Source organism: Cydia splendana, chromosome 26 (assembly GCF_910591565.1).
Source record: "Cydia splendana chromosome 26, ilCydSple1.2, whole genome shotgun sequence".
NCBI classification, from domain to species: Eukaryota; Metazoa; Arthropoda; class Insecta; order Lepidoptera; family Tortricidae; genus Cydia; species Cydia splendana.
This window is the reverse complement of record NC_085985.1, coordinates 2,694,948-2,711,423: the sequence shown is the minus strand read 5'-3', so window position 1 is coordinate 2,711,423 and position 16,476 is coordinate 2,694,948. Positions and strand designations below refer to the sequence as shown.

Here is a 16,476-nt window from a genome sequence, read left to right as displayed (position 1 = left end):
AAATTTTCGGGTAGTTATAACATTTATTGGTTAACCAACCAAATACAAAACCGCCTGGATCAGTCACTGAACGACCTGACTTTAACCTACATTATTTGATCATGTAAAGTTTTCATCTACCCTCAACTGGCTTAAGGAGCCATTTGAGGGTAGATTTTGTTTACTATTATTTAAATACCTAAAGATACATTGTGTTCTTTGTGTTCTTTGTGTTCCTGTGGCAGTGGTAGAGCAATGTGTAAATATAAATTTTAAGGTCTGTCAGACTGTCTTTTTTTAATAAAATATGGAATGGTGAGAAACAAGTGTTTATTTTATTAAAGAAGTACTTAATACTAAAAAATTTTGATCCAAAATCCAGTCTGCAGTGAAGTGCAAATGTTTGGTCCAGTGAACTATGAAACTTACCATACAACAAGGGGGCGTTCATTAATTACGTGAGGGGTTTATGTGAGATTTAAGTGAAGTTACGTGAAAAAAATTACGTGGTCTCTCCCCCACGCGAGTTTTAGTGAGATTTAGCTTGACCCACTCCCTCCTGATTAACGTAATTGCTGCAACCAACCCTATGTCCCTAAACGATGTTTTCCTTCACCGAAAAGCGAGTGGTAAATATCAAATGATATTTCGTACATAAGTTCCGAAAACTCATTGGTACGAGCCGGGGTTTGAATTAGTGTTGCTAGGAACTCGAGTCCTTTGAGTCTGAATTTGAAGAACTCAGCTCGTTTTTACGAGACTCGGCACTTAAAAAACTTCCTTCCGAGTTTTTTAAGTCTCGAGTCGAGTTCTTTGTTAAATCTTTTTTAAGAGCAACTCAAAAGGACTCGAGCCTCCGAATAAAGACTTCGTCAACAATTTTATAGGTTATTCCTAAATAACAGTAAAGAAATAAGGCGTTATTGTATGATTTGTGTACCTAATCCACAAATCATACATAAAGATAACGAATTTCGAAATTGTTTGTAAAAAATCTAGAGTTCTCTGAAAAAGACTCAAGTCTTTACAAAAGACTCGGGTCTCTAACAAGTTGAAAAGAACTCGAGTTCAGACTTAATTTTAAGAGTCTGAAAAACTGAGTCGAGTCTTGAAGCAGACGACTCAAATGACTCGAGTCCTAACCAACACTAGTTTGAACCCGCGACCTCCGGATTGAAAGTCGCACGTTCTTATCTCTGGGCCACCAGCGGGTTCAGATCAGGGATGTTGCGGATGCAGATTTTTTGACATCCGCGGATGCGGATGCGGATATTTAAAGGCTCACATCCGCGGATGCGGATGCGGATGTCAAGATTAGGTACTTAGAAAACGTCAAATATTACATTTTTTGTATTTTCTTTATTAAAAAGAAACGAAACGATAAGAATTTGAGCAGGAATATAGGTGCGTTATATTTAATAAACAGTAACTTGGCCGACTTTTCTGGATCTAGACGATTTCGTTATAGGTAATGACGAAATTACCTAGCACTTACGCCGCCGCTAAGACGTTCCTGTACCGACTAGGTCGACATCCGCATCGATTTTATGCGGATGCGGATGTTGAAAATAATGCGGATGTTCCGCGTTTGCGGATGCGGATGTTCGCAACATCCCTGGTTCAGATACGAGTATATCCTAATTTACCTGTGCAGTGTAAACCACTTCGTCGTCAGCCAGCGCTCGCTGCTGCGGCCCGGCGCCTGCTCGTCCGCCCCACTCCAACTCCTCTACCAGCACGAATCTGTGCGGAAATAAGTATAAATAATAAATAAGTTAACACTTTAAACTCTCGCGTTTTGTACACATATTTAATTACACAAACGGGTCTACCGCGATATAATTTCATTGTTTTCTTTCACCTTAAATTCCGACTTTTCAGCTGAGTTGCACCAGCTGGTCACGCGCGGAAAGACCGTAGACGGTCTGTAAAATGCCTTTTTAATACAGTTGCTCAAAAAGTGCTACTTTACGTAGCTGTTTAGCGTTCGCAAAGTTGTTTTTTGCGAACTAGTGCTTTTTACTTTTCTAGCTATTTTAAATTTAATTCTGACCTTAATCGATACGTCCACACCAAAGAGTTTGGATGTTCAAAAACTTTATATATTTTTATTTTGCCATTAGACATTTATTACGTACAAAAAGTATTGTTACACGATATAAAGTAAATATTTATTTGTTATTATATAAATAGAACGTTATAAAATACGATATTTCACTAAAAAAAAATATTATATGGCTGAATGGAACTATCATTGCCACGTTGGCTGACGTTAACAGAAAAAATTAAAAAGTAAAACCGGCGCCCGCCATTTTTACTTGAAATTGAGTTGTATCAAAATAATTATCTTAAATTGCAACTGTAAAGAGTGTTTTTGTATGAAATGAGTTAATGTGATTAATTTTGGCAATGTAAATCAACGCTGAACGTAGTTTATAGTGCTGAATATACAATATCATTCAAGTTCAAGGGAAAATTCGTACTTACCTGTAAGTGCAATGCTCATGTTACCAATATTTGTGTTATTGTGATTTTTTCGCAAATGTATTAAAAAACGTCGTTCAATGTACGTGTGAAAGTGTTATTATTTACTTGACTCGTAATTAATAACATACTTTCCCCACTTGCATTGAAATGTACTATTATCTCATCTTATTGTTTTTTAGGGTTCCGTACCCAACGGGTAAAACGGGACCCTATTACTAAGACTCCGCTGTCCGTCCGTCTGTTTGTCTGTCATCAGGCTGTATCTCAAGAACCGTGATATCGAATTTTACCTATATAGAAGTTGAAATTTTCACAGATGATGTATTTCTGTTTCCGCTATAACAATAAATACTAAAAACAGAATACTATAATAAATATGTATTTCACGGTATGTATTATGTATGTTGTATAGTCGACGTCTGCTAGAATGCACGCCAAAAGATGGACTAAAGTGGCCACGCTGTGGAAAGGGCCAGACGGCAAAAGAAGACACGGCAAACCAAACGCCAGTACGGTTACCATCAGTTTGTCACTGACATAAACGCCGTCGAGAACGTAATTTACTTTCTATACGTCCCGTTTGCACTAATATGCGAGTGCGAGCGAGATGTATAGAAAGTAAATTACGTTCTCGACGGCGTTTATGTCAGTGACAAACTGATGGTAACCGTACTGGTGGTCAGATGAACTCCGTGACATAGATAAGGACTGGCCCAATACTGCACAAGACAGAAAAAGATGGCAAGAGCTGGAGGAGGCCTTTACCCGTGAGGGGTCCTAACCAAATTATATAATTATAGTTACAAAAAAAAAATAGTTTAAGTGTACAAAATATATTTAAAAAAAGATTTTAATTACCTTTTTGTTATGTAAATTTAATTTTGGTTATGGAATAAATGGGCTTTTTTATTTTTTGTTTTTATTTTTATTTTATTTTATAGTCGACGTCAAAAATATATTTACACTTTTGCACCTTACTCCTTTGTGATAAGGCGAAAAATGTAAACATATCTTTGACGTCGACTGTACAGTATTTTTTCTGCGTAATGTTACGGAACCCTTTGTGCGTGGGTCCGACTCGCACTTGGCCGTTTTTTTTTCTTTTTGAGTCCTTAGGGGCTGTCCATCGATTTTTGACCCCCCCCCCCCCTATAATCATCCAAAAATCATGCTTCAAATGACCCCATTTCCTCCTACTTCATGCTACCGTCATCCGATGTCCAGACCCCCCCCCCCTAATTTGAAATGACGTAATTTATGAATAGCCCCTTACTAAAAAATAATAAAACTAAACTCACCTCTTTGGGTCGTCCTGACACCGCGCTTTCGTCAACGCCTGGTAGACGACATAGGCAGCGGTCGCGTTTAAAGGCACCTGACAAAATAAAAAGTATACAGATCATGGTATAATAATATACTCCGCCTGGTACTCTCTTCCGACCACGTGACTGACACAAGCCTACGTCATCATGCGACGGCGCTATATAATAATATGCGATAGCGCTATATAAAGTGGCAATGTTATTGTGACGTAGGCCTGTGTTACTCTGGGAAGAGAAGACCATGTTTTATTAGACTATGATACAGATGTAGTGCATAATTCTATTCCATCGTATTTTCTCGGACACGTTCGTACTTGTCATGCTACTTCAGTCAACTTCAGTACTTTTTGTACCGAGACTGACTGAAATAGCAAGACACGTTCGTACGTTTCCGTGAAAATACGATGGAAAATATTCATGCTTGCATTAACTTAATGTTTGAACGTGCGTTAGCGAAGGTCTCCGTTTCAGCTTTGGCAACAATACTGGGAGGGGGGGTGGCAAATATCACTTAAAAAAAAAACATCACGTAATTAATGGACGTCCCCTTAGATACAATTTTTCTTTTTGGAAAGTGTTCAAAATAGTGAAAACTGGCCTAAAGGACTTAAGTGATAGTGTAAGGGCGAAAGTAAGGTCAGAAACTTGGCTATGAGGTCTAATAACTTCTGATAACAGTGCGGGCCATGTGGTCTTGTATTGTCGACATTTTTTTGATACGCTCATGAGAGCGTCGCCAGCGGGGGAGCAGAGAGGGGTGAAGGGGAGGGGCATCTTCCCCCTCTGCTCCAGATCGAGAGAATGAAATTTGCAGTCCCCCCCCCCTAGCTCATCAGCTGGCGACGCCCTTGGGTGGGATAGCTATTTACCTTTAGGATAGCATAAGGTATCTCGTGTGACACGTTGTGGACGCACACCAGAAAGCTGTCCGGAGGTTTCCGAGGCTCTTCTTCACCAGGTGACGAGGAGCGAGCCGCTGGACGCTCGTTGGAGTTGGATCTGTCAAAGATAAGGAATAGTATTTTATGGCAAGCGTGCAAAGTGTGTCATTATGTAACTATTATCAACGAGAATAGAGTGTATAGAGGCGGATTGTCAAAGTAAATTACCTATGTAGCAGCTGTAAATTTACTGCCATCTTTCGACAGAAGATTAAAACTGTTAGAACGCCATTTGACTTTGATCCTTATTATTTCACTGATATGTGTTAATACGTTAAATATTGAACTTAACGCCATCTACTCGACTATAGGTCAAAGGTTATGGCGCCATCGCTCGAAAAGATTGCACCATACCTTTGGCCTATAGTCGAGTAGATGGCTTTAATATTAATATTTAATAAGTTAACACATATCAGTGAAATAATAATGATCAAAGTCGGCGTTCTAACAGTTTTAATCGTCTGTCGAAAGATGGCAGTACTGTAGCTACATACCTAATTTACCACGACAGTAACTCTCTATTTCAAATTCTCTTTGCTATTATACAATGGGGTTGGCCGATCGAAGTATTTTACAGATGGATGGCGCCAGCATAGCTTGCCCTGTCAATACCTATAATAATGTCAAACCCTTGTCTTTTTGGAAATTTATGGCCTTTTAATTTTTCAAATTTTCATGGCCTGGATGCCAGCCCTTTAAGCCAAATATCATAGTACAAAACTAGAGAAAGGGGCAAGGGGAAGGGGGGATTGTTTTTAGTTTAACGACAATAATATTGTGTGCCCTTACAGGGTGTCCTGTACCTACCGCTTTATACTTGTAACACCTTACTGTATTATGAACATGACTACAATGAAATAAAGAAAGCTATGATGGCGCCATCTATGCAAACCTTTGACAGTTGTCAACCCCATTTGTGTCGGTGGGAAGAATAATGATAGAAGTAATACCTGATACTAGTAAGCCATGCTCTTGAGCTAGGATCATCGCCAACTTTCTTCAACAGCAGCCTTGCACCTGGCCTGCTCGCTGCAGCCCTCATGACTCTCTCGTGTGGTACTAACACTCTCTGTGTGGGTGTTTTGCACTTGAAGCATGACCCTTCAGTGATGGAAAGCCACAATTTATGTCGGAAGAAAAATGATAGAAATAGTACCTGATGCTTGTAAGCCACGCTCTAGAGCTAGGGTCATCGCCAACTTTCTTCAACAGCAGCCTTGCACCTGGCCTGCTGGCGGCAGCCTTCATGAATCTCTCGTGTGGTGCTAACACTCTCTGTGTGGGTGTTTTGCACTTGAAGCATGACCCTTCAGTGATGGAAAGCCACAATTTATGTCAGTAAGAAAAATGATAGAAATAGTACCTGATGCTTGTAAGCCACGCTCTAGAGCTAGGGTCGTCACCAACTTTCTTCAACAGCAGCCTTGCACCTGGCCTGCTGGCGGCAGCCCTCATGACTCTCTCGTGTGGTGCCAAACACTCTCTGTGTGGGTGTTCTTCACTTGAAGCATAAGGACCCTTCGGTGATGGAAAGCCTCAATTTATGTCGGTAAGAATAATTATAGAAATAGTACCTGATACTTGTAAGCCATGCTCTGGAGCTAGGGTCATCGCCAACTTTCTTCAACAGCAGCCTTGCGCCTGGCCTGCTGGCGGCAGCCCTCATGACTCTCTCGTGTGGTGCCAACACTCTCTGTGTGGGTGTTCTTCACTTGAAGCATAAGGACCCTTCGGTGATGGAAAGCCTCAATTTATGTCGGTAAGAATAATTATAGAAATAGTACCTGATACTTGTAAGCCATGCTCTGGAGCTAGGGTCATCGCCAACTTTCTTCAACAGCAGCCTTGCGCCTGGCCTGCTGGCGGCAGCCCTCATGACTCTCTCATGTGGTGCCAACACTCTCTGTGTGGGTGTTCTTCACTTGAAGCATAAGGACCCTTCGGTGATGGAAAGCCTCAATTTATGTCGGTAAGAATAATTATAGAAATAGTACCTGATACTTGTAAGCCATGCTCTGGAGCTAGGGTCATCGCCAACTTTCTTCAACAGCAGCCTTGCGCCTGGCCTGCTGGCTGCAGCCCTCATGACCCTCTCGTGTGGTGCCAACACTCTCTGTGTGGGTGTTCTTGATGGTACTTCTTCTACGAGGACGTAGTTGCCTCGTGATGTTCGGCAGACACCTGCTTTGGTGAGGCACTGGGCTATAGCCTGGAAAGTTAAAATATTTTTTTGGCAAATATTACATTTAGGGCCACTTGCACCACTCATTAACCCGGGGTCAACCGGTTAAACCTGGAGTTACCATGGTTACCAGTACAATTTGACACAGGGTCAACGGTTTAACCGTTTAATTCCGGGTTAGTGGGATGGTGCAAGTGGCCCTTATGGTACAAATTTTATCGCTGACTGTACTTTTTTCCACAGGCAAGTAACTCATCGTGACAATTCTAAAAACCCCAAACACAATTAGGTTTCGTTGTTTTATCACAGAGTTCCTATGGCCACCTCCTGTCTCCATCATCAGATCAGCTCGATAGTATCATAATATTTGATAGCTACATAGATACATTGCAAGTTACTAAAAAGCTTATAAAAAAGTTTTGTAAAAATGTAAACCACGATGGGGTCAATGTGTCAATGTGTGAATTCGCCCCTCTTTACATCATAGTCTGTGTCTCCCCATAGTCTGTGTTTGAACTCAAAGATAGAAACAGTGATAGGGACAAAAGTGGAGATTAACAGAGACGGAGGAGGAGAAAAAGGAAAGGGGTGGGAAAGGAAGGGGGGTACGGGAGAGGGCATGTGTGAGAGAGATATGCGGAAATGAAAATCATCATTTTAGCCTCCAGTCGTCTACTGCTGAGCATAGGCCTCTCTTCGTGTACGCCACTTAAAAAATAAATAAATAATAGAATAAATTAAGGTAATAAATCATAGAATAAATTACGGTCATTTAACAAACAGTGACTAACGGCTCGATTCGGGAAATGAATTAGATATTCACTAGATACGATATCGTAAAGATATGTGACGCTCCCAGGTGGCTGGCGCTTACGCTATTATTAACGCCGCTCCAATATTATTGCGGCGGTATGCGACGTAAGCGCCAGCCGCCATAAGGTACTTTTAGCCGTGGAACGTCACATATCTTTACTATTTCATATCTAGTGAATCTCTAATTCATTTCCCGAATCGCGGCGCCAGCCACTATAAGGTATCTTTATCCGTGGGACGTTACATATCTTTACTATATCGTATCTAGTTAATCTCTAATTCATTTCCCGAATCGCGCCGTAACTAATCGAACCTAATTTGAAAGACTAACCTCATTGGTAGTTGTATCCTGTGTGACCTTCAATATAGAGTACGGTTCTCGCCTCCTCACGGCGTGCACTACGAGGAAGTGGATCTTCCTCCTCTGCTGAGGAGACCGCGGCTCCTCAAGGTCGGTGCGGGAGCTCTCGCCCGCCTCCTCTTCTCCGCAGCGGGAGAAAATGAGGAGGGACGCCATGTTGAGAGACTGGTTTGTTGGCGATCTGCATTGTAAATGATTAGATCATTTTCAGGAAGTACCGTCAACCGGGCCAATAGGGATGGCTGGGGTGAATAGGGACAAAACTTAAAATGTGATTTATCTGACAATTTATTAATAACGACCCACACAAAATGTATCATACAAAATCGACTATTCCATCGAAAGATACATTTTGTGTTAGTATTTTTTAAGAAATCGCCTGTCCCTATTCACTGCAGCCATCCCTACTCACCCCGGTTAACGGTATTTTCGGAACGAAAATAACGGATATTATACCCTGTTTTTGAACAATAGATACTAAAAGATGCCTAGCTTTGGTTGACAGTTGAATTGGGCCCATGGGTAGAAGATTCTCCAATCGAAATGTTTTTATTTTATTTATTAACACAAAGCATATATATTCTAAAAAATACTAGTGGCTCTGTGAGCTGTAGACCTCGCGAGCAGAGCTTGAAATAACATGGTGCTAAGAGCTTTAAATATAGTAAATAAAAAAAAAACAATACGAAATTTATGTGTAAAAAAATACAAAAAGTTATAATATCCCAGCATACAATTACTGGGGATCGAACCCAGACCCTCTGTGCAAACAGAAAAAGCGAACGTTTACAAACTGAGCCAAATAGTTCTTAGATGGGTTGACGAAATTTAGCTACTCCTTCTCAAATTAAAATTAGTTAAAATTAAATATCTCAGTACCTCCGAAACCAGCGAAATAAATTTTCTGAATTTTTGGCCATTTAATCTATAAACATATCTCAAAAAGAAAACACTCGTATGGTACCGATACCACTATTTGTTTAGGCGCGAGCTATCACGACTCCGCCATTTTAAAAAAATTCAAAAAACCGGACGGACAAAAAAATTTTATTTAGACATAGATCCAGTCACAAAATTTCACGAGATTCGGTTAAGAATTGCGACCTGTAGAGGAGAACATCCGGACATACAAAAGCAAAATGCTCCAGTCGAAACGTAGACCTTCGCTACGCTCCGGTCAATGATAGCGAATAAACCCCCTAAGCATTGACTTATATATTACTTCGTAAAGACGGGCCTTACGGACACTAAGAATGGTGCCAGTTCAGCGGTGTCACGCAGTAATTCGAGCCAATCGGCAGTCTAACGCCACAACGCGATTGGTTGATGAGTTCGCATCACGCGCGCGATTGGTCGCAACTAGTTGCGTTAGACTGCACAATTGGCTCGAATTGCTGCGTGACACCGCTGAACTGGCACCATTCTTAATGCTCGTAAGGCCAGTCTCTATTCAATGTCCCTAAGGCTTAACTTCACTGCCGCTGTAATATGTGTTATTTTGGATACAACAAACATATTTTTCTTATTTATTTAATTAATTAAATCTTACTATTATTATCCTATTAAAAGTACTTACCGTAGCCGCACATGACGGTAGCCCGGGCGGAGACAAGACAGAGGTATTACTCTCTGGGAGAGCATGTAGTTTGTGTCTGCGTCGTATACTTCGAACCGTATCAATGCTACCTCGGGAAAGTTGATCTATGGAACAGAATTAGTCAAAAATGTCATTGCAATAAAATACTGCCCGATTCGAATTTTAAGATACGTCAATTAATAGATCTAGAAACGATATGGATTAGATGCGTCAGTCAATAGTGACGATTTCGTTTGAAGAAACGTAACATTTGACACTGACATATCTAATCCATATCGTTTCTAGATCTATTAATAGGGAATTTGACTACTAGCTCAGAATAAATAATAGTACTAGGTACATAAGACTCACTCTCTAACAAAACGCGTCTGTTACGATCAGGACAGATATGGCCACTAGGTGGCGACAGCGCCACGCGCGGCTTATGGCTAGCCACCAAAATTGGTGTGGAACGGATGTACCTGTAGCAAAGCGACGAAATCGCGGAGTGAGCCACGCCTGCTACTAGTCAAATCAGTTTCTTTTTTCGAAGAGTCAAAAGTAAAACTATGGAATTTATATGAAACACTAGCATGTGACGTCACAATCAAATTACCTACTCTTTATAGTTTTATCCGGGTGTTAAAATAGAAATTGTGTCTAAAAATAACTGCTGTCTATATTTCTATATTAATCTTCTGGTGGTTTATTTCATGCATGGTGTAAAATAATTTATTTTAAATACAGTCAAATACCCTATTGACGTATCTTAATGTTCAAATCGGGTCGATAGTTATTTATACAATCGTAATACTCGTATAATAGAGAGCTTTTCAGTCGAGTGCCGTGTTTAGGCACTGAAGCTTGCTGAGTTGCCTAAGTGAGGTACGAGATTGAAAAGCTTGATTATGTCACTATTGTATACAATACTTTTTCTACGAGTGATTTAAAATAATACTTTTTTACTATAAAACCTAAATAATTAATGAAAATTGGTAAGTGTCTTAGTGAACAAAAACAGTAGCGCATTTATGTCTTTTCTATGGGAGCGCGGCGGCGCGTGATTGGTCAAACTCTTATAGTTGACCTACAGCGTATCGAAATGAATATTATAGTTGAGTTGGGAGTCCATACATGAAAAGTACGCAATTAATATTTTGGTATACCAAATCTTAATTCAACCATTACAGTCGACGAGTAGAAAATTTTGTTGTTTGTTCTTTTCTTCAAACCGTAACTGTAGAGTATATTTAGTTTGTCTTTGAATTATATGTTTGTGTCTTTGATTGAATAGATTAATAAATCATTCTTAGACCAAACTAGAAATGGTTGTTGTTTATTTTGAACTAGCGACCCGCCCCGGCTTCGCTCAGGTTACACAAAACCTTAACAAATTATACACTTAAACCTTCCTCAAGAATCACTATATTGATACGTTAACCGCATGAAAATCCGTTCAGTAGTTTTTGAGTTTATCGCGAACATACATACACACAAACAGACAGACGCGGCGGGGGACTTTGTTTTATAAGGTGTAGTAATCTTAATATTACATGGCGCAGTCGGTAGGATCCGAACCTACGCAGTACGCTCCCAAAGGGAATTTGGAAGCGAAGGGAACCCTAAATAGCCGAAAGGTATGGTACCGTCCAATAAGAAAGGGACAGTATGATTCGACCCTAAATCGCTGTCTAACTTCGTAGAAAGTTTCTTTTCTGTACGGTAGTAGGTACTATTACTTAATATGTGACTAGGAGTGATATTGAATACACTAACCTTAAAATTAAAAGTATCATGCCACACAGGATTCAAAGCGTTTCTTCTCGCCGCCCTAGTCCTCAACTTCCGACAGTCCGCCGGAACACCCAGGACTTCCACCTCGACGAAGGCGTTGTAGAAAGAGTACACGTTCTCGGCGACATATTGCCCCGAGATCACGGATAGGGTGAGGTGGGCTGCGTGGATACCGTCGAACTCCTTCTCCATTGGGTTAAATCTGTAACAATATTAAGAAAGTAATATTATAATAATTCAGCCTACATACGTCCCACTGCTGGGCACAGGTCTCCCCTCATGCGCGAGAGGGTTTGGGCTATAGTCCCCACGCTGGCCCAATGCCTGTTGGGGACTTCACATACACCTTTGAATTTCTTCGCGGATGTATGCAGGTTTCCTCGCGATATTTTCCTTCACCGTAAAGCTAGTGGTAAATATCAAATGAGACTGATACTCCGTACATAAGTTTCGAAAACTCATTGATACGAGCCAGGATTTTAACCCGTGACTTCCGGGTTGAAAGTTGGACGTCAGATCCGCTCAAGAAAATATTTTTATAAATTTTGTTGTTACTTTTGGCGTTACGGCGTTACCTAAAATGTACAAGTTAGATGCGAGGTCATATGTGACACAAATTATCAACAAGCTTGATTATTATTTTGAATAGACACCTCTTTTACACCTATTAGCCCGCGAATCAGGAACTGATTTCCACGACCATAGCATCCCAGGCGATATCTCGTAAAGTGGCTAGGGGCGATCTGTAATGAACCCTCGTGGAGTTCACAGCTCAGCTGCCTCTCCGTTAGGCTGAAGACCCGAGTCTTTTGAGATCCTTGCAAAAATTACCGAATGACATTCTCTAGCCCATTGACCGCCACAGACGGCTGTGGACGTCATCGGAAAGTCTTGCCAAGGGCGCCAACGACGGCTACAGCCGTCAGCTTCGCCAATTCAATAGGGATTTACGCGAGACTCCGTAAAGTTCAATTTCGCTTAAATAATCGCGATCGCCTGGCGTCCGGGGCACGGCATATTCGTGCGCCGTCTGGCGTTCAAAGGGCTAGCAGTGGGTATCTTTTGATGACCTTACCTTTAGGAAGAAACACTTGTTAGGCCTTTATTTTTGGTGATTAGATCGACGCGTAGAAAATACTCCTTTCCCTCCTTTAATTACAGTTTTTCTACACGAATCTTAAGAAATTTGAAATGATATGTGTCCCTATAAGCTATGTGTCCTACACAGCTTCTGGAAGATGACATTCAACAGTGGCTGCCTTCTGCTATGATGGTAATACCTATATACCCAAGCCTTTCTCCAATGTATTCGGCTGATATTACCTCGTATAAATAATTATTTGGAAATTTTTGAAGATGAATTTTGCCCAGCAAACGATGGGGGTCTTACCTCCTATAAGCGATGTGTCCTGGATCCCACATGACAGCCGGTTTCCTGACGTAACCCACGGAGCCATTGCTCTCAAACATGGCGGCGTTGACGGCCATCGCCGCGTCTTCTGTTTGGTAGTTTAGGGCCACTAGCTGGACGCCGCAGCACCAGAAGGTGACGGGGTCGAAGTTGGATGAGTCTATTCTTAGGCTGTGGAAAAAAGAAGATAATTAATCGTGGGTTATATGGCCGATATGACACATGGAAATTATTTGGATGCAAAGTCCTACGAGCACCTGTGCACCAACAGCCAGTCTTAGAGTCAAAAGCCCAACGCCATACCCTGGGTTTTTTGGTGCTGGAATGATTTTGTGAATTTATAACTTTATGTATTATAAAATAGTTACGAAATTATGACTTATAAATAGGTAGTAGTAAGCTCCAAATATTTTTTTAAATGTTAAAATATTCGTTAGGAAACCGGACTAATCCCGATAAGGGTCTAGTTTACCCTCTGGGCAGTCGCTTTCGTAAAAACTAGTGCCTACGCCAATGCTTGGGAATAGCTGTCAAGCGGACTCCAGGCTGAGCCGTGGCAAAAAGCAGGGATAACTCAAAGCTGATGAGTTTCTGTTTTTACAATAGGTATTTGTTTACTTAGTTGTTTAATTAGTGTGAAAAAATTCCCGCACCCAAAAACCCTGGGATATGCCCATTATACCCAACACGGATCTTAAAGTGAAAATATGAATGTCTACGATCTTCAATAGCAACCGTAGACCAAAAACAAATACTACATCTCACCCGGAGAGGGAGGGAGGAAAGGATCGCAGGGAGCCGATGGATGAGGGCGGCGCAAGACCGGTCATTCTGGAGATCCCTGGCTTATGTCCAGCAGTCAACGTCTTTTGGGCTGATATGATGATGATGATGACGATGACTTACCCGGCGGGATAAGTCCGGACGAGCTGCGTCTCCGTATGTGCTACTAAAGCGAGCGGGTGTTTCCGACAGATCTTCTTGCCGATAGCTTCGTTGACTGAGCTACAACGATAGCAGGGGTGATGTAAGGCTGGTGCGTTGAGGCACCGTGCCCTGGTCACCGCCAACTGCTGTAAATATTAATAAACTTTAGCAATAAATTTAAAAAAACCAGCATGTGGGAGTCGGACTCGTGCACGAAGGGTTCCGTACCATTACGCAAAAACGGCAAAAAATCACGTTTGTTTTATGGCAAAGACATATGTAACTTCGTATAAGACGAATAAAGTCTAAGGAAAAAACGTGCCTCGGAATTCAAGTAAAAGTCATTCCTGAATAGATGGCACACATACCTTTAGCCTATCCTCGGCTAGATGGCGTGACGACACCGTTTCATATTTAACAATTTTAACACATAGATATCAGTGAATGAACATGGATCAAAATGATATAAAAATAATAAAATCATTTATCCATGGGTATATATAAATTTTTTGATAACTTTATTAGTTTTCATTTTGAGTTTTAGTTGTGTGTCGATAGATGGCAGTAAATTTACTGTGACTACAAAATTTACAATGACAGGACCCCTCTATACTATCTATTATTTTTGTTTTATGGGAACCCCACTTAAATATTTATGGCAGGGGGCGCTGTCTTTGCTGGTCTGCTTGACAGAACTGCGAGGTGACAGGGGGCTGCTGCTGCTTATGATGGATATATCGTTACCGTGCTGTCGCTGCTCTCTGAGGACTCAAAGCTGCTGCAGGGGGCGCTGTCTTTGCTGGTCTGTTTGACGGAACTGCGAGGTGACAGGGGGCTGCTGCTGCTTATGATGGATATATCGTTACCGTGCTGTCGCTGCTCTCTGAGGACTCAAAGCTGCTGCAGGGGGCGCTGTCTTTGCTGGTCTGTTTGACGGAACTGCGAGGTGACAGGGGGCTGCTGCTGCTTATGATGGATATATCGTTACCGTGCTGTCGCTGCTCTCTGAGGACTCAAAGCTGCTGCAGGGGGCGCTGTCTTTGCTGGTCTGTTTGACGGAACTGCGAGGTGACAGGGGGCTGCTGCTGCTTATGATGGATATATCGTTACCGTGCTGTCGCTGCTCTCTGAGGACTCAAAGCTGCTGCAGGGGGCGCTGTCTTTGCTGGTCTGTTTGACGGAACTGCGAGGTGACAGGGGGCTGCTGCTGCTTATGATGGATATATCGTTACCGTGCTGTCGCTGCTCTCTGAGGACTCAAAGCTGCTGCAGGGGGCGCTGTCTTTGCTGGTCTGTTTGACGGAACTGCGAGGTGACAGGGGGCTGCTGCTGCTTATGATGGATATATCGTTACCGTGCTGTCGCTGCTCTCTGAGGACTCAAAGCTGCTGCAGGGGGCGCTGTCTTTGCTGGTCTGTTTGACGGAACTGCGAGGTGACAGGGGGCTGCTGCTGCTTATGATGGATATATCGTTACCGTGCTGTCGCTGCTCTCTGAGGACTCAAAGCTGCTGCAGGGGGCGCTGTCTTTGCTGGTCTGTTTGACGGAACTGCGAGGTGACAGGGGGCTGCTGCTGCTTATGATGATATATCGTTACCGTGCTGTCGCTGCTCTCTGAGGACTCAAAGCTGCTGCAGGGGGCGCTGTCTTTGCTGGTCTGTTTGACGGAACTGCGAGGTGACAGGGGGCTGCTGCTGCTTATGATGGATATATCGTTACCGTGCTGTCGCTGCTCTCTGAGGACTCAAAGCTGCTGCAGGGGGCGCTGTCTTTGCTGGTCTGTTTGACGGAACTGCGAGGTGACAGGGGGCTGCTGCTGCTTATGATGGATATATCGTTACCGTGCTGTCGCTGCTCTCTGAGGACTCAAAGCTGCTGCAGGGGGCGCTGTCTTTGCTGGTCTGTTTGACGGAACTGCGAGGTGACAGGGGGCTGCTGCTGCTTATGATGGATATATCGTTACCGTGCTGTCGCTGCTCTCTGAGGACTCAAAGCTGCTGCAGGGGGCGCTGTCTTTGCTGGTCTGTTTGACGGAACTGCGAGGTGACAGGGGGCTGCTGCTGCTTATGATGGATATATCGTTACCGTGCTGTCGCTGCTCTCTGAGGACTCAAAGCTGCTGCAGGGGGCGCTGTCTTTGCTGGTCTGTTTGACGGAACTGCGAGGTGACAGGGGGCTGCTGCTGCTTATGATGGATATATCGTTACCGTGCTGTCGCTGCTCTCTGAGGACTCAAAGCTGCTGCAGGGGGCGCTGTCTTTGCTGGTCTGTTTGACGGAACTGCGAGGTGACAGGGGGCTGCTGCTGCTTATGATGGATATATCGTTACCGTGCTGTCGCTGCTCTCTGAGGACTCAAAGCTGCTGCAGGGGGCGCTGTCTTTGCTGGTCTGTTTGACGGAACTGCGAGGTGACAGGGGGCTGCTGCTGCTTATGATGGATATATCGTTACCATGCTGTCGCTGCTCTCTGAGGACTCAAAGCTGCTGCAGGGGGCGCTGTCTTTGCTGGTCTGTTTGACGGAACTGCGAGGTGACAGGGGGCTGCTGCTGCTTATGATGGATATATCGTTACCGTGCTGTCGCTGCTCTCTGAGGACTCAAAGCTGCTGCAGGGGGCGCTGTCTTTGCTGGTCTGTTTGACGGAACTGCGAGGTGACAGGGGGCTGCTGCTGCTTATGATGG

The 16,476-nt window shown here is 42.9% G+C and overlaps 1 protein-coding gene across 1 annotated transcript in view; it reads right to left on the bottom strand.

Moving 5' to 3' along the window:
• The window catches only part of LOC134803418 (1-phosphatidylinositol 4,5-bisphosphate phosphodiesterase epsilon-1-like), a 310,234-nt gene that overhangs the window by 14,813 nt on the left and 278,945 nt on the right, over positions 1–16,476 (bottom strand). The window contains exons 32-40 of the mRNA XM_063776238.1: positions 13,773–13,939; positions 12,846–13,037; positions 11,438–11,657; positions 9,662–9,786; positions 8,056–8,266; positions 6,724–6,938; positions 4,658–4,787; positions 3,765–3,841; positions 1,626–1,722 (exon numbers count right to left, since the gene is read on the bottom strand). Of these exons, the coding sequence (XP_063632308.1) occupies positions 1,626–1,722; positions 3,765–3,841; positions 4,658–4,787; positions 6,724–6,938; positions 8,056–8,266; positions 9,662–9,786; positions 11,438–11,657; positions 12,846–13,037; positions 13,773–13,939 (1,434 nt within the window). The remainder of the gene's footprint in view (positions 1–1,625; positions 1,723–3,764; positions 3,842–4,657; positions 4,788–6,723; positions 6,939–8,055; positions 8,267–9,661; positions 9,787–11,437; positions 11,658–12,845; positions 13,038–13,772; positions 13,940–16,476) is intronic.